The sequence below is a fragment of the Jaculus jaculus genome, chromosome 4 (genome assembly GCF_020740685.1).
Source record: "Jaculus jaculus isolate mJacJac1 chromosome 4, mJacJac1.mat.Y.cur, whole genome shotgun sequence".
In the NCBI taxonomy this organism is placed as follows: domain Eukaryota; kingdom Metazoa; phylum Chordata; class Mammalia; order Rodentia; family Dipodidae; genus Jaculus; species Jaculus jaculus.
This window is the reverse complement of record NC_059105.1, coordinates 125045467-125069023: the sequence shown is the minus strand read 5'-3', so window position 1 is coordinate 125069023 and position 23557 is coordinate 125045467. Positions and strand designations below refer to the sequence as shown.

Below are 23557 nucleotides of genomic sequence, written 5' to 3'. Positions count from 1 at the left end.
CATTGCACTCATGGTGATCCTCCTACCTCTCCCTCCTGAGTGCTGGGATTAAAGGTGTACACCAGCATGCCTGGTTCTCTCTCTCTCTCTCTTGCTCTCTCTCTCTCTCTCTAACACTATAGAAACCAGAAAAGAAATAAAAGATTCTCAGATGCTAGTTAGACAAATGAAAAATAGCTTTTCTCCTTTTCTTTTAAATGAGCATTTTTCTGATTTTGCTTTGTGTGTTTTTCAAGTCATCCTCATGGCTCTGGCATTAGTACAGAACTGTGAAACTGTGAAACATACAGTTGATATAAATGGAAAAATTATTGCCTTAAAGCATAAGAATCTGCTTAAGGTTAATTTCTTAGTTTTATTGCTACATTTTGAAGTTGGAAATATAAGTATGAATAAAAGGAGAATAACAGATGTTATGAATTAAATGTGCCAGAAATATCTGAGTTTTGTGTGCTGCATAATGATGGCATGCATACCTGCCAGGGTCTCTTGCCACTGCAGACAGACATCCCTCTGGTTTTACATGGGTGGGTGGGGAATTGAACCCAGTCCAGAAAGACTTTGCAAACAAGCACCTATAACCACTAAACCATTTCCTGAGCTCCAAGGTATGACTTAAAAAGACAATTATTGAGGGGAGGGAATTACCATGGTTTATTATCTATAATTATGGAAGTTGTGAACATAAAAAAGACTATTATTAAAAACTCCTTTAAAAGTCAGGCATGGTGGCGCACCCCTTTAATCCCAGCGCTTGGGAAGCAGAGGTAGGAGGATTGCGGTGACTTTGAGGCCACCCTGAGACTCCATAGTGAATTCCAGGTCAGCCTGGGCTAGAGTGAGACCGTACCATGAAAAACCAAAAATATACTTCTTTAAAACAACTTTTTTTATTATTTTTTTTTTCTGAGAGAGAGAGAATTGGTGTGCCAGGCCCTCCAGCCACTACATGTGTTTAACCAGACACATGTGCCACATTGTGCGCATGTGCGACCTTGAGCATTTGTGTCACCTTGTGTGTCTGACTTACATGGGATCTGGAGAGTCAAACATGGGTCCTTAAGCTTCTCAGGCAAGCAGTTTAACTGCTAAGCCATCTCTCCAGCCCAGCTTTACTTTTTTAAAGGGTAATATTGCCCTGTGTGTTTGGTTAAGTTTTGATTGTGTATGCTCTCTGAAGTGAGTTTGTTAATTTTATAGCAATCTGAATTTTAGTATATAACAGACCAAAGTACTCTGCGATTTAGGAGGATATATAACTTTGATTACTCATCTCATGTACAGAGAAGAGACAAATTGAAGCTTATTTATGGAGAATTTGTATGATTATTCTTGGAAGCAATGAACGACTACATAGAGGATTTTTTTGTTTGTTTTTTTCTGAACAGCACTCATGTCTCAGAATATTTTCAGTTCTGATAAGAATTTTCAATTTTTCTCCAGAACTTTAAAGAGAAGAAGATATATGAATAAACAAAGAAAACTTTTAAAGCAGCACTTACTTTCTTTTTTTTTAAATAAGGCTGATGAGACCAAAGGAAGGCAAAGATCAATCAAAAAGCATCCCTGCTATGTATTTCATTTCTATTCTGGTTTTAGTTTCCTTACTATTTGTTCCATTGTTCTAGAGCCTGTCTAATTGTATTACACGTGTTTATAGGTATTGTATAATGTGTACCAGTTTCTGAGGAGTTAGAAGTATAATCTGTACTTTGCTTTCAGATGAATAGTGGGCATATATAAAATTACTTTGTGTCATTTATACATAATGCTTGATAGAAGGTTAGACGCAAATACTTCATTTTGTGACTATGTAGCAAATTTAAGAAGAATATGAAAGAATACATAAATTTAAAAAGCCTTTTAGAATATATCCTGCTCAACTGAACATTTTTATTGAATTATATTTTTCTCACTAGGAAAATAAAAAGCAGTCGTATACTTAGGTATTTGGGAAACAATTTGTAAGCTGGTTTAAATCTCTGGACCCTTTTAAAATTTTGAGACATGGATTAGAAAAAGTCATTAAAAATAATTGTGTGAAAAATACTAGAGAAATTTAAAGTTGGCTTATAAATAAGTAATTTTTATCAATTAGATTAAAATTAATTACTAAGATTTTCCTTTCAGAATTTGTTTTTAGATTAATATTTGTTATAATTGATGGAGTTTAGCCCAAGAAGCATATGTAGAGCCTCCTTGTTTTTAAGTTCTTTAGCTTTTTATTCATAATATTATAGAGTAAACATGTATAACAAATAGGACAATGTAATGAATTTAAAATTTATTAAAATTAAAGTTTTAAATTCATGAATCTATTGTCACTCTTTTTGTTAGTGTATGTGTATGTGGTATGCATGTATGTATATGTACATGGGCATTTGTGTGGGTGAGTTCACACATGTGTGTGAAGTTGACATCAGTTGTATTCCTTGGTCACTCTATTCTTTTATTTATTTTTAAAGGTAGGGTCTCACTCTAGCCTGTGTGGACCTGGACCTCACTCTAGTTCCAGACTGGCCTTGAACTCACTGTCTCCGAAGTGCTGGTATTAAAGGCATGCATCACCACTCCTGGTGATCACTCTGCTCTTTGCTTTTTGTTTATCTTCTTTTTTGTAACTTTTTTTTATTGACAACATCCATAATTATAGACAACAAACCATGATAATCCCCTCCCCTCTTCCACTTTCCCCTTCACAAATTCACTCTCCATCATATCTCTTCCTCCTCTCAGTTAGTCTCTCTCTTATTTTAATGTCATCATCTTTTCCTACTTTTATGAGGGTCTTGTGTAGGAAGTAATAGGCACTGAGAGGTCATGGATATTGAGGCCAAATTATGTCTAGAAGATTGCATTGTAAGCACTCCTACCCTTCCATTGACTCTTACATTCTTTCTACCACCTCTTCCACAATGGGCCCTGGGCCTTGGAAGGTGTGATAGTGATGTTTCAGTGTTGTACACTCCTCTGTCACTTCTTCTCAGCACTACAGTGCCATTTGAGTCATTCCAGAGGTCACTGCCATCTGAAAAGAGAAACTTCTCTAAACAAAACTAAGAGTAGCATTAATGTATAGGTATGTATGTATGTGAAGAAAAGTGCTTACAGGGCACTTTGGTGAGCATAACTTAATCATTTAGGCAGACACCAGTAGGCATTAGGCCCCTTGGGCTTGTAACCTCCCCATCCATAGGCTTTTGACTAGGTTTTCAGTACCAGTCACGTATTCCCTCCCATGGAGCCGGCCTCTAATTAGAGAGCAGTTGGTTTTCCCATAACAGTTGCACCCATTGGATCACTTGGCCTGGCTGGCCAAACTTAAGCAATGCAGTGTTCACTGTTTTCACTACTGATGACTTCTCTCTCCCATAGGTCTGTATGCAGAGTAGCTTTTTCAAGCTTTCTGTCAGCTTCTTTTCAGGGAGGAGGTTTTCAGCTCAGCTCCAGATTTGATTTCTCAGTGATCTGCAGTACAATCTGATATTTATTTTAATGGAGCAGTCTTTCACTGGAGTTTAGGGCTCCCAGTTTAGTTTAGTGAGCTTCCCTAGGGATCCGCTTCTGTGTGCTATAATCATACACCTTCTGTGTGCTGGAATTACATGCAGTCACCACACCCACCTAGCATTTGTTAGTGGTTATGTTAAACTAGACTTTATGGTGCAAGTTTATACATATAATACATACTGTATTATTGAATCTTTATAGTAAATACATCTTCTAGATAAAAATAATTAGTTAAAAAAGTAGAGTAATTGCATTGGAAATGATAGCAGTTTGTAGTTGAAAACTGAAATAGAGGGAAAAAAGAATATACTTAACATCATTTGATTAAAAAGTAAAAAATTCAATTAAAGAATTAATGAGTAGTATAGAGAACTTTTGTTGTTGGTTTGTTTTGTTTTTCGAGGTAGGTTCTCACTCTAGCTCAGGCTGACTGGGAATTCATTATGTACTCTCAGAGTGACCTCAAACTCACAGCAATCCTTCTGCCTCTGCCAGGATTAAAAGCATGTGCCACCATGCCCAGCTAGTATAGAGAACTTTAATTGGAAACAGATGGCAAGATCTTTGGTAAGGCTGTGTGATGTTTTCTTTTTCTCTTAAGAGTTCTGTCACCTTGAGGAGGAATAGAGATACTAGGCATGACGATACACACTTGTAATCATAGAACTTTGGAGGTGGAGGTAGGAGAATCAGGAGCTCAAAACTAGCCTGTCTTGAATAAAAAATTAATAAAACAGAGCAAACTTTTTAAAGAAAAAAAGAATGGGGGCTAGGAAGATGGCCCAGTGAGTGAAGTATTTGCTAAACAAGCATTAGGACCTGAGTTCAGATCTCCAAGGACCCATGTAAACTACTGGGCATGTTGACCCATACCTTTTAATCACAGTGTTAGCTAGGCAGAGACAGGGCTCACTGGCTATCTACTTTATCTGAGTTGGTGAGCTCTAGGTTCAATGAGAGACCATTTCTCAAAAATTATATAGAATTGGGCAAGAGAGATGACTCATCGGTTAAGGCACTTGCCTGCAAAGCCTAGTGACCCAGGTTTGACACCCCAGTACCCACATAAAGCCAGATACACAAGGTGGTGCTTGTATCTGGAATTCATTTGCAGTGGCTAGAGATCCTAGTGTGCCTATTCTCCCTTTATCTGCTTCTTTCTCTCATTCTCTCTCATAAATAACTAAATTGAAATATATTTAAGTATATTTATAAAATGGACAGCAACTGAGGATATTTGATGTCATCCTCTGACACCCATGTGTGCACGCCCACAAGTGTACAAGCACCTCTGACCACACATGTGCACAACACACACACAAAAAGCAAAGATACAGTTGGAGTCAAACTTGGATTTTTTATGCATATAAAGCAAATTTATACCAAAACACAAACTTGAATTTTTAATTTCTACTGTACCTATCATTGGTTGTATGATTTTGGTTACATTTGTCTATATAAGCCTCATTTTATCATGGATAAATGGATAAATTATTGTGTTAAATGAGATGAATTTGAGGGCTGGAGAGATGATTTAGTGGCTAAAGGCACTTATTAGCAAAGTCTTCTGGTCCAGATTCAACTCCCCAGTACCCATGTAAAGCCAAGTGCACAAAATGGCATATGTATCTGGAGTTAGCTTACAGTGGCAAGAGGCCCTGGCACACCCATACTTTCTCATTTTCTCTCTTTCCTGCCTTCCTGCCCCTCACTGTCAAATAAATCAAAAAATATTAAAAGCTTTAAAAATAATTTGAAAAATCTCCTAGCTAGGAATTTTATTTCTTAAAAAAGAGGCCTGGGGAGTTTGCCTAGTGGTTAAGGCACTGGCCTCCAAGGCCAAAGGACCCAGGTTCAGTTCCCCAGGATCTACATAAGCTTGATGCACAGGTGGTACATGCATCTTGAGTTTGTTTGTAGCAGCTGGAGGCCCTGGCATGTCCTTTCTCTTTCAATAAATAAATATTGGGAGGAAAAAAGAAAGAAAAGAAAAGAGGGCTGAAGAAATTGTCTAATGGTTAAGGCACTTGCCTATAAACAATGACCTGGGTTCATTTCCCCAGTACACACTTAAAATAAACTGGTGCATGCATCCAGAGTTTGTTTGCAGTGGTTAGAGGCCCTGGTGCACCCATATTCTCTCCTTCCTTCCCTCCCCACTCCCTCTTCTTGCAAAGAAAGAAATAAAACCATTTTCAAATAATAGAATGGTACTATTAAAATGAAAAGTGAGAGGGTTGCTGGAGAGTTGGCTTAGCAGGTAGAGTTTATGCTATACAAGCATGAGGATTTGATCTCCAGCTCTCATATAAAAAGCTAAGCCAGGTGTGGTGGTACAATACCTTTAATTCCAGCACTTGGGAGGCAGAGGTAGGATTGCCTTGAATTCGAGGTCACCCTGAGCTACAGCAAGACCCTACCTATAAGAAGAAAAAAAGAAAAAGAAAAAGCTAACCATAGCTATGCATACCTGTAATCCCAGCATGAAGTGGGGTGGGGGTGGTAGACAGGAGGATTGCTGAGGCTCCCTGGTCAGCAAGTCTTAACTGAAAAGCAGGAAGCTCCAGGTTCAGTGAAAGACTAGCACAGAGAAATAAGGCAGAAGAGCAATAGAAAGGACATTCAATGTCTTGCTCTGGCTTCTGCACATGTACACACAGGGGATGGTTATCTGCACACATGTGCATATTATCCCCCCCCCCCCACACACACACACATGCACACAGTCACACCAAAGAAAAAGAGAGGGACATTTGAAGAGCCTAATTGTAATTCCAGCCTGAGTAGAAACTCAGATGAAATCATTGTAGACTGGACAAAATGGGAGGAGCTGAACAACAAAAGGTTCAAGCATAGGTATTATAATATAGGAGTTATTATGATAAAGGGATTATGCCACAAAAAAGTCAATTCATTTATTAGAGAAGCCTGCATTTATTAAACAGGGAGTAGGCATGGAGTTAGTTATAGAGGGAAAATGAACTGGAAAGCCACCCTCTAAAGTTTATTGAAAGGAAGAGGATAAAACAGTCCTGGATAAAGGTGCTGAAATACTTCCCAAGGATAAAGAAAGGAATTCTGGTGAGTGATTAAAACAATAAACAATGATTCCATAAGGCTGGGTAAGACTTGGTGGTGAGAAATAAGGATACTGATTTCATGGTCCCAAGGTAGTAACCCTACCCATTCTGCTTGGAGTAGGACAGTTGAAATTGCTTTCCAAGATAATTTCTGTTTGCCTTATAAGTTTTAAAGTAAAACTGAGAATGTATTTGGAGTAAAAGAACTTAGCAATAGAAAGAACAGGAAAATGAGAATGAAGGAATATGATTATATAAAGTAATATGTGAGTAAAGCAGTACATCATTATGGAAGAGAGAAAATAAGATGAGTCTAGGGAGTTGGAAGAGCAGCCTGGATTCTTAACATTACCAGTAGCTTGTTAGGGAATCTTAACAGTTCAATTTCTGTATCTCAGTGACCTTACCTCCAGAGAAAAGATACTAAACAACCTCTGAGGTCTGTTAGTTCCCTCTAGAGATTGGTCCTTCTATAATTACAAAATTCTAGAGCAGTATTATCCAGTTATACTGTGATAGCATGATTTATATTCCTGTACTCTCCATATAGTAATAACTAGCTACATGTAGTTGTGGTGTACCTGAATTGTGGCTGCTAGTGTGACTAAACTGAATTTTTAATTGCTTAAGTTAATATTATATAGCTAGTTACCTCTACTGTCCATCATGTTGGTCAGCACAGTTCTAGACAAAGTACTCTTGGGGTTGGTTTCTTTCTGTTAACAAATCTATTCCTTTTTAACAGTTGCTATCTAATTTGGCTATTATGGCTGATTTCTTTGTTTCAATAAAATACTAGGAAGGGGAAACTGACTTATTGCTTATTCCTATTACTCTTAGACTATCATTGAACTCTCTGAAGAGCGAGATGGTCTTCATTTTCTACCCCATGCTTCTTCATCTGCACAATCTCCCTGTGGTTCTCCAGGCATGAAGCGAACAGAAAGTCGACAGCATCTTTCAGTAGAACTGGCAGATGCTAAGGCCAAGATAAGAAGGCTTAGGCAGGAACTGTAAGTTACTGAGTTTCTTAATAATTTAATTTTTGTGGTCATAAAGATTACCTAAGCAATATTTTTTTTGAGGCAAGCCCAACAGAATGGCCTCTTTTTTTCTTTTTTTCTTCTTAATGTGAGAGAGAAAAGGAATTGGCATGCCAGGGCCTTCAGCCACTGTAATCAAACTTCAGACATGTGCACTAACCTTGTGCATTTGCATCATCTTATGCATCTGGCTTAGGTGGAACTTGGATAATCGAACATGGGTCCTTAGGCTTGCAGGTAAGCACCTTAACTGCTAAGCCATCTGCCCAGCCCTACATAAGCAATATTTTAAGCTTATGAATACACACATACATACACACACAACTAAATTAGGTGTCTTCTGTTGCTAACTTGAAAAGAGTTTTCACTCATATTTGTTAAAATAAGAAAACCAAGGATATTGGCATAAGGTTTTCAAAATATTTAATCTTACCAACTAACATCATTGGGTTGGACAGATGGCTCAGCAGTTAAAGTCACTGGCTTGCAAAGCCTGCTGGCCCAGGTTCAGTTCCCCAGTACCTACATAAAGCCAGATGCACAAAGTGGTACATGCATCTGGAGTTTGGTTGCAGTGGCAGGAGGCCCTGGCATGCACGCTCTCTCTCTCTCCCTCTCTCCCTCTCTCTTTCTCTTTCTCCCTCTCTCTTTCTCTCCTCACAAATAAATAAAATATTTGTTTTAAAAAAAATTATTCTTGGTCTGCAGAGATTGCTTAGTGGTTAAGGTACTTGCCTGAAAGCCAAAGGACCCAGGTTTGATTTCACCAGGACCCACGTAAGCAAGATGCACAAGGTAGCATATGCATCTGAAGTTTGTTTGCATTGGTAAAGGCCCTGGCATGCCATAATCTTTCTCTCGTGCTCTCTTTCTTTTCCAAATAAATAAATAAATAAAAGATAGTGACTATATTTTTCAAAAAAAAATACATCCTTTATTCTGGATTTATTTCCTTCTTACCTTTAGTAATAAAGTATAATTTCATTATAAAATTATATTCTTCACAATTTTGGGGGTGAGCTCTTTAATTGATATAGATAAGTTCACCTCTTTAAAAATGTTTTCAAAAATTAAGTTATTGGCATATGTTATAAAAATATTTTTCTATGTGTCTTCTACGTTAAATAATTCAAATGCCTACTATCTACATACTAAAATACTCAAATTTCATTAGTAGTAATGAAATTTATTTATTCAACTTTCTAGGATCATTATAGGAAAGTCAATATAAATGGTACATACTCATTCTTTGGCGAGCCATAAGTAAAAACATGACCAATCACTTCTGTAGATTTTGTGTCTTATATTTTAGATGCTGTTTTAGGAAATTTTCCTCCTCTTTTGGTTTGCTGTACCTGGAATTTGAGTTTCAGCTATAGGTTTTAAATTTGAAGCCATGTATAATTTTATATATTTACTAATTATTTAAAATAAGTGAAAAAATCAATTGCATTATACAAGGTAGAGAAAGTATATGTAATGTAGAAAAAAATTGAAAAAAATACAGCTTTCATTTGTGAATGCCTGCATCATTAAGTCTGTTGAAGTGAATACGCCCAAGATATTCTATAAACAGCTGCACCAGGAAAATTAGGAATGAGATTGCTGTTATTAGTCTGACTGGCAGCTAATGGATAGCCTAAACAGTGAGCACTAGTTCTTGCCATATAATTTAGAACAATCTCCTCCTGTTTTTAGATAAAGCATGCAATTAGAACTGTATTGGTGACTGGATTCACTAAACATTTTGCATTATATTAAAATTCAGTTTTCAAATAAAATTTACTTAGCTATGGAGTATATTAAAATTTCAAGCAACTTTAGCAGATTGATAAAATTTGGTTTCATACATACTGATTTAAATGTTAAATGGATGTTTTTCAATAGGTAAAGATGCCAGATATAGCACATATTCTCAATAACTAGTACTTCATCAAATGCCATCTATAGCAGACAGCTTCAGGTTCACTGAGATGAACTCCCAGACCAGGCACAGTTATGGAGGAAGGGATATTTATTGAAACTTACAGATCCAGGGGAAGTTCCATAAAAGGCAGAAGAAGCTGGCCTGCCTTCATAGGACCAAGCAGAGAGAGAAGCACAAGCCTAAACGCCAAAAAGCCAAAAGCCACCACCACACATTAAGATCCACCCAGTGACATTGCCTCCAGCAGGTGGCTGCAGATGCAAACTACAAACAAAAACCTGAATATATTGGGGGCCATCTATTCAAACCACCACACCATCTAATGTCTTTGAAAATATGTTGTCATATATGTGTGTGTGTGTATACATATATATGGAGAGAGAGAAAGAGATAATTGGTTTGCCAGGGCCTCCAGCCACTGGAATTGAACTCCAAACACATGTGCCACCTTGTATGCATGTGTGACCTTGCATGCTTGAGTCACCTAGCTTATGTGGGACCTAGGAAGTTGAACATGGTCCTTAGTCTTCAGGCAAGCACCCTAACCACTAAGCCATCTCTTCAGCCCAATATTTCAATTTTCATAGTTGAATAATATTCTGTTGTGTGGATATACCATGGTTTAATTATTCGGATTATTTTTTGGTCTGGTGTCTGTTTATAATATAATATATTAATATACATTAATTATAGTATATATAATAATATAATAATGATAATATATAATATTATATAATATATAATATATATTAATAAAAATATAATAAATATGCTTTTACATTTAAGGGAGGAAAAGACTGAACAATTATTGGACTGCAAACAAGAACTTGAGCAAATGGAAATAGAACTGAAGAGGCTGCAGCAAGAGGTCTGTACCTGAGACTGTTATATTGGAATACCAAGTAATTGGAAATTTATTTTCCCCTTATAATCTATAACCTTGACCACAGTACTCTCATATTTTAATATAAAGAAACTAGGTAGTGTTTCTTCAAAACATAGCAGGCCAGGCATGTTGGCTCACACCTATAATTGTAGCACTCCAGAAGCTAAAGTAGAAGAATTGCTGTAAGTTCAAGGCCAGCCTGGGTTCCAGGTCAGCCTGGCTAAAGTGATACCTTTCCTCAAAAAAAGAAAAAGAAAAAAGAAAAGTCAAAACTTGACATCAGTATCATTATACTTTCTGCTGTTCAAATTTTGATAAGATTCAAAAGAACCCCTTTGGGAAGGTCACTTCTAAGTCTGACATTTTTATATGTGTATTTCTGTGGCTGGGGAAGGAAGCTAGAGCACCTCTACCTATACACCATGAATTGAGCCATTTAGGTTTATTTCCCTGGGTCTACTCTCCCACTGGATATTGTATTAGCTTGTATGTTCTGGAAGAATGCTTTTTAGTTTAGTTTTTTTTTTCTTTTTTCTTTTTAATTCTCCCATTAAACAAAACCAAAAGTTTTTACTGTTAAAAAAAAAAAGAAGTTTTTGTTTTGTTTTGTTTTGTTTTTCTTTGCTGGGCATGATGGTACATGCCTTTAATTCCAGCTTTTTCTTGGTTTTTCTGAGGTAGGGTCTGACCTACCTCAGGCTGACCTGACATTTACTCTGTAGTCCCAGGATGGCGTCGAAGACACAGTGTCCTCCTAACTCTGCCTCCCAAGTGCTGGGATTAAGGCGTGTGCCATGACGCCCGGCCAAAAGTTGTATTTTTTAATAGTTTTAGAATACTTAATCATTTGCAAGTAGAGATATACAGACAAAGAGAGAGAAAGGGAGAGAATGGGTACACCAGGGCCTCTAGCCACTGCAAATGAACTCCAGGTACATGTGCCCCTTGTGCATCTGGCTTATATGGGTCCTTGGAAATCAAACCAGGGTCCTTTGGCTTTCAGGCAAATGTCTTAACCACTAAGCCACCTCTCCAGCCCAATATATACCATTTTTTAAAGTATTTTTTTCTCAATTTTTATTAACATTTTCCATGATTATAAAAAGTATCCCATGGTAATACCCTCCCCCCCCCACTATCCCCTTTGAAATTTCATTCTCCATCATATCCCCTCCCCATCTCAATCAGTCTCTCTTTTATTTTGATGTCGTGGTCTTTTCCTCCTCTTATGATGGTAATTTTTTTAAGTATTTTATTTATTTGAGAGGGGCAGATAGAGGGAGAAAATGGGCACATGAGGGCCTGTAGCCACTGCAAATGCCACCTTGTGCATCTGGCTTTATATGTGCACTAGGGAACTGAACCTGGATCTTTGGCTTTGCCAGCAAACACCTTAACCCTAAGCTGCCTCTTCAGCCCTATAATTAAAGTAAAAAATTACAAAGGTTGAAAAAGAGAAAAATAACTCACTTCTTTCAATCACTTTGTTTTGTTTTCATTTGGTGATTAAGTATGGGTTGGTTTTTTTTTAAGCCCATACATTCTCAGGATTGGAGTGAGACAGGACAATATCTTCCCCTTCATCTTTCCTAACCTGGCACATTAAGTGTTGAGGAAACTCCAATGCAGGAACATAAACTGGGACTTTCCTAGATGAAAGTCACAATCTTCATTGCTATATATTCTTGGCAGCTATCCCACTTCTTGGTAATGGGGAGGGGATGGGGAGAGAGAGGGAGAGGGAGAGAAGGGGGAGTGAGAGAAAGGAAGGAAGGAAGGAAGGAAGGAAGGAGGGAGGGAGGGAGGGAGGGGGGGAGGGGAGGGGAGGGGAGGGGAGGGGAGGATGTGGAGGTGGATGTGGAGGTGGAGGTGGAGGTGGAGGTGGAGGTGGAGGATGTGGAGGATGTGGAGGATGTGGAGGATGTGGAGGATGTGGATGTGGAGGATGCGGATGCGGATGCGGATGCGGTTCTTTCCAGAGGAGTGTTCTTCAAAACAAAAAGAATGAGAAGGAAGAGTATTATAAATCTCCTAAATGCCTAGCATAATCAAAGGCTATTGGAGTTAGATCTTCCTCTATATTTAATTTAAAATGTCTACATAACATGTGTATAGAAAATACTGGAATACCCATGTTAAGAGAATGAGATTGGCCGGGTGTGGTGGTGCACATCTTTAATCCCAGAACTCAGGAGGCAGAGGTAGGAGGATCACTGAGATTTCGAGGCCACCCTGAGACTACATAGTGAATTCCAGGTCAGCCTGGACTAGAGTGAGACCCTACCTCAAAAAAACCAAAATAATTTAAAAAAAAAAAGAGATTGGAAAAGACAAATTATGTCTTAGTGTTTATTATGAAAGTAGATTTGTTCTTATGAACTTGTTGATATTTCCGGCATCCACAGAAATCACTGGGTAACACATTGAGGAGTGCTTTTCTAAAGGATTATAATAAAGTTTCTCATAAGATTGGATTTAAATTCTTGTCTCAAATGACAGTAAGATATACACTAATCATTTTATTTGGAAGCATGTCACAACATATCTGAATAAAAACATTTCTCAACGTAATTAGTAATTCTTTAAGTAAGATAGCTTATTTCATCTGTATTTTTACCAGCCCATATTTTAAAGTTAATTTTTTCATCTTAAATTAATTGAAGATGATTTTGTTAAGTAGAGATTAATGTTTTTTAAATGGCATGAATATTTTTACATTGCTGATAGAAAACTGTATATAAAAGTTGGTGTAGGGCTGGAGAGATGGCTTAGCAGTTGAGGTGCTTGCTTGTGAAGCTTAAGGACCCACGTTCAATTCCCCAGTACCCATGTAAGATAGATGCATAAGGTGACACATGCGTCTGGAGTTTGTTTGCAATGGCTAGAGGACCTGTCACACTCAAAAAGTTAAATATAAAGAAAGAAAGAAAGGACGAAAGAAAGAAGTAAGAGAACAAAGAGAAGAAGCCACATGTGGTGGTGCACACCTTTAATCCCAGCACTCAGGAGGCAGAGGTAGGAGGATTGCCATGAGTTCAAGGCCACCCTGAGACTACATAGTGAGTTCCAGGTCAGCCTGGGCTAGAGTGAGAACCTACCTCAAAAATAAAAAATAAAAATATATATCTCCCTTGGGCTGGAGAGATGGCTTAGTGGTTAAGCACCTGTCTGTGAAGCCTAAGGACCCCGGTTCAAGGCTCGATTCCCCAGGACCCACGTTAGCCAGATGCACAAGGGGGCGTTGATTTGCAGTGGCTGGAGGCCCTGATGCACCCATATTCTCTCTCTCTCTCTCTCTCCCTCCCTCCTTCCCTCCCTTCCTCCGTCTCCCTCCCTTCCTTCCTCTCTGCCTCTCTGTCTGTCACTCTCAGGTAAATAAATAAGAATAAACAATTAAAAAAAAAAAATATATATATATATATATATCTCCCCATGGTTTTTTGTTAACTGATGAAATGCTATAACTAACGAATAAAGAGTTGAAAAAGAAAGCTAATATTGAAAGTATTATTTATTTATTTTTAGAACATGAATTTGCTTTCGGACGCTCGTTCTGCCAGAATGTACCGAGATGAATTGGATGCACTTCGCGAGAAAGCAGTCAGAGTTGACAAGCTTGAAAGTGAAGTCAGCAGATATAAAGATAGGCTACATGATATTGAATTTTATAAGGCAAGAGTTGAGGTATGTTGCATAATTAAGCATTTATGCCTTTTTCTTGAAGTGTTGCAATTTTCAAAATGTATTTAAAATGCAAAAAAAAAAATTCTTGAAGTTAAAGGAAAGGTTAAATTCTGTCAGTTTACTATAAGTTAGCACTATTAGTTATTCACTTGGAAAGGGGTTCTCATACATTATTAAATGTATTGAACCCCTTCAGGCTTTTTAATTCCTTTAACATTATAGGTACAGCAGACATTTGAAGAGCTACTCTCTTAGTTGTAAATATCTACTTCTATAAAACCTGTTCTCACAAAGTGAAAAACATCTTTTTGATGGCTATTAAGATTACTAAATTGTGATTAATGAAGGCTAAACATGCATGTAATTAAGGAAAAAGACCTGTACCTCCTTAATAGTTAAAGTTCAGTATTACACGAAGTTGAGCTTGACAATACAAAATTTAAAAAAATTTTTTTGTTCATTTATTTATTTATTTATTTAAGAGCAACAAACACAGAGAAAAAGAAATAGAGTGACAGAGAGAAAATGGGCACACCAGGGCCTCCCAGCACTGCAAACAAACTCCAGATGCATTTGCCCCTTTGTGCATCTGGCTAACGTGGGTCCTGGGGAATTGAGCCTCGAACTGGGATCCTCAGACTTCACAGGCAAGCGCTTAACTCCTAAACCATCCCTCAAGCCCAACAATACAAATTTTTTTCATTTTCTTTCTTTTCTTTTCTTTTTATTAGCTTTCTATTCTGCAAGTACAGGCAGTTTGGTAACATTATTAGGCTCATCCGTGACCTGCCCCCTCCCCATTGGCCCCTCCCTGTTGAGGTATATGGGTTGTGCATTGTGGAGTTAGCCCACAGTTATTGGTATGATAAATGTCTCTGCATATCATAACCCAACATGTGGCTCTGACATTCTTTCTGGCCCCTCTTCCGCAAAATTTCCCTGAGCCATGTTGGGTTCATTTTTGGTCTGCTTCAGTGATGAGGTGTTGGTGGCCTCTGGGGCTCTGGCTCTCTGATTTGGTAGGAGTTGAGTTCTCTGTGTTGGTCTCCTTCCCCTTGTGCTGGTATCCGGTTCATCAGGAAAACAGCACCCTTGCTTGTTTTGCCAATTTTCCTTGGGTTCAGCCAGGGCCCTTTTGAGGTATGATAGGGTGGCTCTCTCCTTAAGATCTGCATCTCTCTGAAAAAGAAAAGCAGATTCTCCAAGGGAGAGTAAGTTAGCACCATGACAAATGAGATAGCCCTTACTTTTTTTATAGAGAGTTTAATAGATGTAGGCCCTCTTGTAGCCCATGATTGATGGTAGCTTGATATTGGAGAGTGGGCTTATGTTTGGATATGGTTCTGACTTGTTTCCCAGCTCCAGCTATGGGTCTCGTACCACTGAGGGGATCAGTTAGCCGAATCAAGAGCAGATGGTTCCCCACCATGGCTGTGTGCCACTATTGCACTTGTGTGGGCATCACACCAGGTTATTTGCTGCTAAGTAGGTTCAACCATGCTTGGACAGATATTGGTCATTTCCCCCAGTTGCCCATGTGGCACCTTCTGGCACTAGACACGCTGACTGTCTGGGCACTGACTCTCTCCTGGCTACAGCCATGTAGGTGTCAGCTACATATGGCGTCTTCAGCAATAGGGTCTTACCACTAACCTTTGGTGGTTCATCAAGTACTCTGACAGAAATCTGTCATTCTTTTAGAAAACCTTGTAGGTTTCTCTGATCAAAATCGCATTGTGGACTTCCGATTAAGATGGCGGCGTAGGTACCACGCCAAAGCAGCCTAGGGGGGAAAAAGACCAAAAAAACTCAGCAAAATAACACACTTTTACTAAAAAGTGAGGTGTATAGGAAATTAAAGCGGCAGCGGAGAACTAGAAGAGTTATAGAGCATCCAGAGCCTGCACAGGCGGGAAAAGCGGCTCCGGCAGCTTGGCCAACCGCCGCGGCCGCGGCGCAGCAGAAAACCGCCAGACTTGGCTCGAGCCGCAGGAAAAGCCAGGTGCGGGATTTTCCCCTCACACTGCGCTCTCCGCAACTTGGGAAACGTGAGGGGAGAGCGGCAGCGAGCAACGGAGGAGCAGACCGCGAGGTAGAAGAACACGTGGAACAGTGAGACAACCAGAGCAGCCGCGGCTCCCTCCCCTCCCCCACCGCCTGAACCCAGCTCCAGCAAACAGAGCAGCGGCCTGGGACCTGGCCACGCAAACTTGGGCTGAAAACGGGACCAAGCAGGAGCAGAGTTCGGCAGCAACATCAGCGGCTCCAGCACTGGTACCAGCGGCCCCAGCAGCAGCAGACCCAGGAGCGGCAGCAGCGGCAAATCCCGCAGCAGCAGCTTCAGGGAGAACAGCGGCAGTGGACACAGCAGCAGCAGCTTCAGCAGCAGTGGTGGCTCCAGCAGTGGCAGCTACAGCAGCAGCAGAGGCAGCAGCAGCGGCTCAGTTTGCCCCGTAGGAAAAGCAAGTGCCCAGCTCCAGAAATCAGAACAGCAGCCCGACAACACAGGCAGCAACTTGACTGAGACCAAAATCACCCAAGGTAACTGGGATTGCACCAGGGAAGGGTCTCACTTGGTCACAAGCTGACTTGGATCCCTCAACAGACTAGAAATCTAAACCTCTTTGTTGATAGAGGATCTGGTCATTATAATAACTACTCTTGCATACATACTCAGGGCTGTTTTTGATTGAATGTGTATAGTGTTTAGTTAAATTTTAGAATCTACCTGTATTTTATTCCACTCAGCCTGCTTGAATACTCCTATAGCAGGGAAACTCAACCCCTAAGAACATCTTTGTAGATACTCTGAGAGTCTTAAGAGCCACACCTAACACCTTAAGGTCCTACCCTGAAAATATATTACATCAAATCAATTGATACAGCTAAGAATACCCACCTAGCTAGAAAATCCAAGCATTAACTTAATCCAAGATGCAAAAATATATACATTATAACACAAGAAACACTAAAAAGCAAGACGATATAAATCCACCTAAAAGTATTAATGCATCAGAAATGTCCTCCAGTGAGAAAGAGATAGAGGAAATGCCTGAGAAAGAGTTCAAAAGAATAATTATAAATATGTTCAAAGAGGTCAAAGAACACATGAAAACAATCAAAGAAGAAATCAAAGAGGAAATCAAAGGAATCAAAGAAGAGGCAGGACACCAATTTAATGAAATAAAGAAGGCAATACAAGACATAAATAGGGAAATAGAAATAATAAAGAAAAACCAGTCAGAATTACTAGCAATGAAGAACACAGTTAATGAAATAAAAAACTCTGTAGAAAATCTCACCAGTAGGATGGATGAGGGAGAGGACAGAATATCTAAGCTAGAAGACCAGGTGGCAGACCTAATGCAGTCCAACAAAGAGAAAGACAAACTTATAGAAAAGTATGAGAGGGAATTTCAAGATATTCGGGACACTATGAAAAGAGCCAATATAAGAATTCAGGGCATAGTAGAAGGAGAAGAACTCCACTCCAGAGGCATAGTAGGCATCTTCAACAAAATCATAGAGGAAAATTTCCCCAAATTGGGAAAGAGGTGCCAATACAGATACAGGAAGCCTTTAGAACCCCAGCCAGACAAAACCCAGAAAGAACCTCTCCTCGCCATATTATAATCAAACTTCCAAACACACACAGCAAAGAAAAAATATTGAAAGCAGTTAGAGAGAAAAATCAAGTTACCTACAAAAGCAAGCCCATCAGGATTACAGCAGATTATTCAACACAAACTTTAAAGCCAGAAGGGCTTGGAGTGATATATTCCAAGTTCTGAAAGATAACAACTGTCAACCAAGGTTACCTTATCCTGCAAAGTTATCCATTCAAATAGATGGAGAAATAAAGACATTCCATGACAAAAGCAGGTTAAAGGAGTATTTGAAGACAAAACCAGCTCTACAGAAAATACTTGATAGAATCCTCCATGCTGAACAAAAGGAAAAGCACACATATAAGGAACCTAGAAAAAACAAGCTATACTCAAATACCAGATAACAGAAGAGAGCACAGGTAGAACCAGAAACACACACACACAAAAAAATGGCAAACATAAACACACACCTTTCAATAATATCTCTTAATATCAACGGTCTCAATGCCCCAACGAAAAGACATAGATTTGCAGACTGGGTTAAAAAGCAGGATCCTACAATTTGTTGTCTCCAAGAAACTCACCTTTCTACAAAGGATAGACATTATCTTAGGGTGAAAGGTTGGAAGACGGTGTTTCAAGCAAATGGGCCTAGAAAACAAGCAGGGGTTGCTATCCTAATATCAGACAGGGTGGACTTTAGTCTGACGTTAGTCAAGAAAGATAAGGAAGGTCACTTTATACTGATTAAGGGCACACTCCAACAGGAGGACATTACAGTCCTAAACATATATGCACCTAACATGGGGGCTCCCAAATTGGTCAAACAAACACTATTAGAACTAAGGTCACAGATAACACCAAACACAGTGGTGGTGGGTGACTTTAACACCCCACTCTCATCAATTGACAGGTCATCCAGGGAAAGAATAAACAGAGAGGCATCTGGACTAAATGAGGTCATAGAAGGAATGGACCTAACACATATATACAGGACATTTCATCCAAAGGCTGCAGAATATACATTCTTTTCAGCAGCACATGGAACATTCTCTAAAATAGACCATATATTAGGACACAAAGCAAATCTTAACAAATTCAGGAAAATTGAAATAATTCCTTGCATTCTATCTGACCACAATGGAATTAAACTACAAATCAGTAGCAAGAAAGGCTATAGAGCATACACAAAATCATGGAAACTAAACAATACACTACTAAATGATGAGTGGGTCAATGAAGAAATCAAAAAGGAAATCAAAAAATTTATAGAGTCAAATGATAATGAGAACACAACATACCAAAATCTCTGGGACACAATGAAGGCAGTTCTAAGAGGTAAATTTATAGCCTTAAGTGCCTATATTAAATTAGAAAGGTCGCAAGTAAACGACCTAATGCTTTGCCTTAAAGCCTTGGAAAAAGAAGAACAAGGCAAACCAAAAATCAGTAGACGGGAAGAAATAGTAAAGATTAGGGCAGAAATTAATGAAATAGAAACAAAAAGAACAATCCAAAGAATTAATGAAACAAAGAGTTGGTTCTTTGAAAGGATAAACAAGATTGATAAACCCTTAGCAAATCTGACCAAAAGAAAGAGAGAAGAGACACAAATTAATAAAATCAGAGATGAAAAGGGTAACATCACCACAGATTCCAGAGAAATTCAAAAAATCATAGGGACATACTATAAAAGCATATACTCCACAAAGTATGAAAATCTGAAAGAAATGGATGATTTCCTTGATCTATATGACCTACCTAAATTAAATCAAAATGAGATTAATCACTTAAATAGACCTATAACAAACATGGAGATCCGAACAGTTATCAATAATCTCCCAACTAAAAAAAGCCCAGGCCCGGATGGATTCACTGCTGAATTTTACCAGACTTTTAAGGAAGAGCTAACACCATTTCTTCTTAAGCTTTTCCAGGAAATAGAAAAAGAAGGAATCCTACCAAACTCCTTCTATGAGGCCAGCATCACCCTGATACCAAAACCAGGCAAAGATAGAACAAAAAAAGAAAATTACAGACCAATCTCCCTCATGAACATAGATGCAAAAATTCTCAACAAAATATTGGCAAACAGAATACAAGAGAATATCAAAAAGATCATTCACCCTGACCAAGTAGGCTTTATCCCAGAGATGCAGGGATGGTTCAGCATATGCAAATCTATAAATGTAATACATTACATAAACGGGTTGAAGGACAAAAATCACATGATCATCTCATTAGACGCAGAGAAAGCATTTGACAAAATCCAACATCCCTTCATGATAAAAGTCCTACAGAGACTGGGAATAGAAGGAACATATCTCAATATAATAAAGGCTATTTATGACAAGCCTACAGCCAACATTTTACTAAATGGGGAAAAACTGGAAGCTTTTCCACTAAAATCAGGAACAAGACAAGGGTGTCCACTGTCCCCACTTCTATTTAATATAGTTTTGGAAGTCTTAGCCATAGCAATAAGGCAAGAGACACACATAAAAGGAATACAAGTTGGAAAGGAAGAGATCAAGTTATCATTATTTGCAGATGACATGATTCTATACATAAAGGACCCTAAAGACTCTACTAGCAAGCTGTTAGAGCTGATCAAAACCTACAGCAATGTAGCAGGATACAAAATAAATACACAGAAATCAGTAGCCTTCATATATGCTAACAACAAACACACAGAGGATGAATTCAGAGAATCACTCCCATTCACAATTGCATCAAAAAAAATAAAATACCTTGGAATAAACCTAACCAAGGAAGTAAAGAATCTATACAATGAGAACTTTAAAACACTCAAGCGAGAAATTGCAGAAGACACTAGAAAGTGGAGAAACATCCCTTGTTCCTGGATTGGAAGAATCAATATCATGAAAATGGCAATCTTACCTAAAGCAATCTACACATTTAATGCAATCACTATCAAAATTCCAAAGGCTTTCTTCATGGAAATAGAAAAAACAATCCAAAAATTCATTTGGAATCACAAAAAACCTCGAATATCTAAAATAATACTTAGCAACAAAAAAGAGGCTGGTGGTATCACCATACCTGATTTGAACCTATACTACAGAGCCATAGTAACAAAAACAGCATGGTACTGGCACAAAAACAGACATGTAGATCAGTGGAACAGAATAGAGGACCCAGATGTAAGCCCAAGTAGCTATAGCCACCTGATATTCGATAAAAATGCCAAAAATACTCATTGGAGAAGAGACAGCCTCTTCAGCAAATGGTGTTTTGAAAACTGGATAAATATCTGCAGAAGGATGAAAATAGATTCTTCTCTCTCGCCATGCACAAGAATTAAGTCCAAATGGATTAAAGACCTTAACATCAGACCGGAAACTTTGAAACTGCTACAGGAAAAAGTAGGGGAAACCCTTCAACATATTGGTCTTGGCAAAGACTTTCTGAATACAACCCCAATTGCTCAGGCAATAAAACCACAGATTAACCACTGGGACCTAATGAAATTACAAAGATTTTGCACCGCAAAGGACACAGTGAAAAAAGCAAAGAGGCAACCTACAGAATGGGAAAAAATCTTCGCCAGGTATATATCTGATAGAGTATTAATATCTAGGATATACAAAGAACTCAAAAAAGTTAAATAATAAGGAATCAATCAAGCCAATCAAAAAATGGGCTATGGAGCTAAATAGAGAGTTCTCAAAGGAAGAAATACGAATGGCATATAAGCATCTAAAAAAATGTTCTACGTCAGTAGTCATCAGGGAAATGCAGATTAAAACTACATTGAGATTCCATCTCACTCCTGTCAGATTGGCCACCGTCATGAAAACAAATGATCATAAATGTTGGCGGGGATGTGGAAAAAAAGGAACCCTTCTGCACTGCTGGTGGGAATGCAATCTTGTCCAGCCATTGTGGAAAACAGTGTGGAGGTTCCTAAAACATTTAGAGATTGATCTACCATATGACCCAGCTATAGCACTCCTAGGCATATACCCAAAGGACTCATCTCATTTCCTTAGAAGTACATGCTCAACCATGTTTATTGCTGCTCACTTTATAATAGCTGGGAAATGGAACCAGCCTAGATGTCCCTCAACAGATGAGTGGATAATGAAGATGTGGTACATTTATACAATGGAGTTCTACTCAGCGGTAAAGAAAAATGAAGTTATGAAATTTGCAGAAAAATGGATGGACCTGGAAAGTATTATACTAAGTCAGGTAACCCAGGCCCAGAAAGCCAAGCGCCACATGTTCTCTCTCATATGTGGATTCTAGCTACAGATGACTGGGCTTCTGTGTGAGAATGAAAATACTTAGTAGCAGAGGCCAGTAAGTTGAAAAGGAGACATAAAGGGTGGAGAAAGGAAGGGAGGAGGATACTTAATAGGTTGATATTGTACATATGTAATTACAATGATTGTAATGGGGAGGTAATATGATGGAGAATGGAATTTCAAATGGGAAAGTGTGGGGGTGGGGAGGGAGGGATTTACCATGGGATATACTTTATAATCATGGAAAATGTTAATAAAAATTAAAATAAAAATAAAAATTAAAAAAAAATCGCATTGTGGGTGATAGGCCCATGCTGGTACTGGGAGTTACAGATCAGTGTCCGAAAGAAAATGAGGAAAAAAGGTAACTAATATATAGGAGTTAGAGAGGAGAGAAAGAGAGGGGGAGAGGGAGGGAGGGAAGATGTAGAGGATTTAGGTTAGACTTGATCCTACCCTCTCCACTGTCTTGTGGTTCAGGAGTTTCCTGTAAGGGCCAGGTGAAGGTTCAGCCATTTGCTGACAATACAAATATATACTTTCTTTCCACTAATCATCTTTTTTCTATATATAGGAAAGATTTTTGGCATGTTTCAGTATAAGGATTAGAAGAAAGGAGTACATGAAATGAAGGAATAGAAACATAAGAGAAAGTAGAGCATTTTAACATGTAGGTTACCAATAAATGACAGTGATCATGTATATTATTGTTGTTTTTATTTTTATACCACTACTCTAATATACTTTTTATCTAAAGCCAGAATGGTAGTACATACCTGTAATCCCAGGATTCGAGAGTCTCAGGCAGAAAAATGACCAGTTTGATTCCAGTCTATGAACTATGTTATGAAAACATATCTCAAAACAAAATAGTATATAGCTATATAATTTAGAAAAATACAATTGTTAGTACACATTTCCAAATCATATGTAGGGATTTTTAAAGGATTTCAAGAGCTTAGCATATTACTTATAGTTTAGGTCTTTTTTTTTACTTTAAAAACTTAAAAATATAAGTTTTTAAGCTCTATGGAGAAAAATTTTGTCTTTAATCAACAAAGCACATGTTGACTCTATGCAAATTTGTATCTTAAATATTTGAAAGGCTATTTATACATTATTCCATATCCTTGTAACTAAGTATTTAAATAAACTACTGCAATTCCCTGTGAAATTACAGTGACATTGTTCCTTCTAATATAAGAACTGAGTATTTTTACTGCACAGAAGCTGAAATGCTGGTAGGTAAGTGAAGCCAAAACATATCCGCTTATGTTTGTAGTACTCTGTAGCTTTACTCTTGCTTTATTTTACAATAAAAAAATATTTCCTAGAACTTAAAAACATCAGACATCATCACATTTGTAATTTTTTTAATAGTCTATTTGAAATGTTTATAGGAATTAAAAGAAGACAACCAAGTCTTATTAGAAACAAAAACCATGTTGGAAGACCAATTAGAAGGAACTCGAGCTCGTTCTGACAAATTACATGAATTAGAAAAGGAGAATTTGCAACTAAAAGCTAAATTGCATGATATGGAAATGG

At 38.2% G+C, this 23557-nt stretch overlaps 1 protein-coding gene across 5 annotated transcripts in view; it reads left to right on the top strand.

Moving 5' to 3' along the window:
- Nucleotides 1–23557, top strand: part of Ccdc88a (coiled-coil domain containing 88A) — a 206830-nt gene that overhangs the window by 109265 nt on the left and 74008 nt on the right. For all 5 annotated transcript variants that reach the window (XM_045147468.1, XM_045147471.1, XM_045147470.1 and 2 more), the window contains exons 8-11: nt 7431–7603; nt 10347–10428; nt 13972–14130; nt 23410–23556. In XM_045147468.1, the coding sequence (XP_045003403.1) occupies nt 7431–7603; nt 10347–10428; nt 13972–14130; nt 23410–23556 (561 nt within the window). The remainder of the gene's footprint in view (nt 1–7430; nt 7604–10346; nt 10429–13971; nt 14131–23409; nt 23557) is intronic.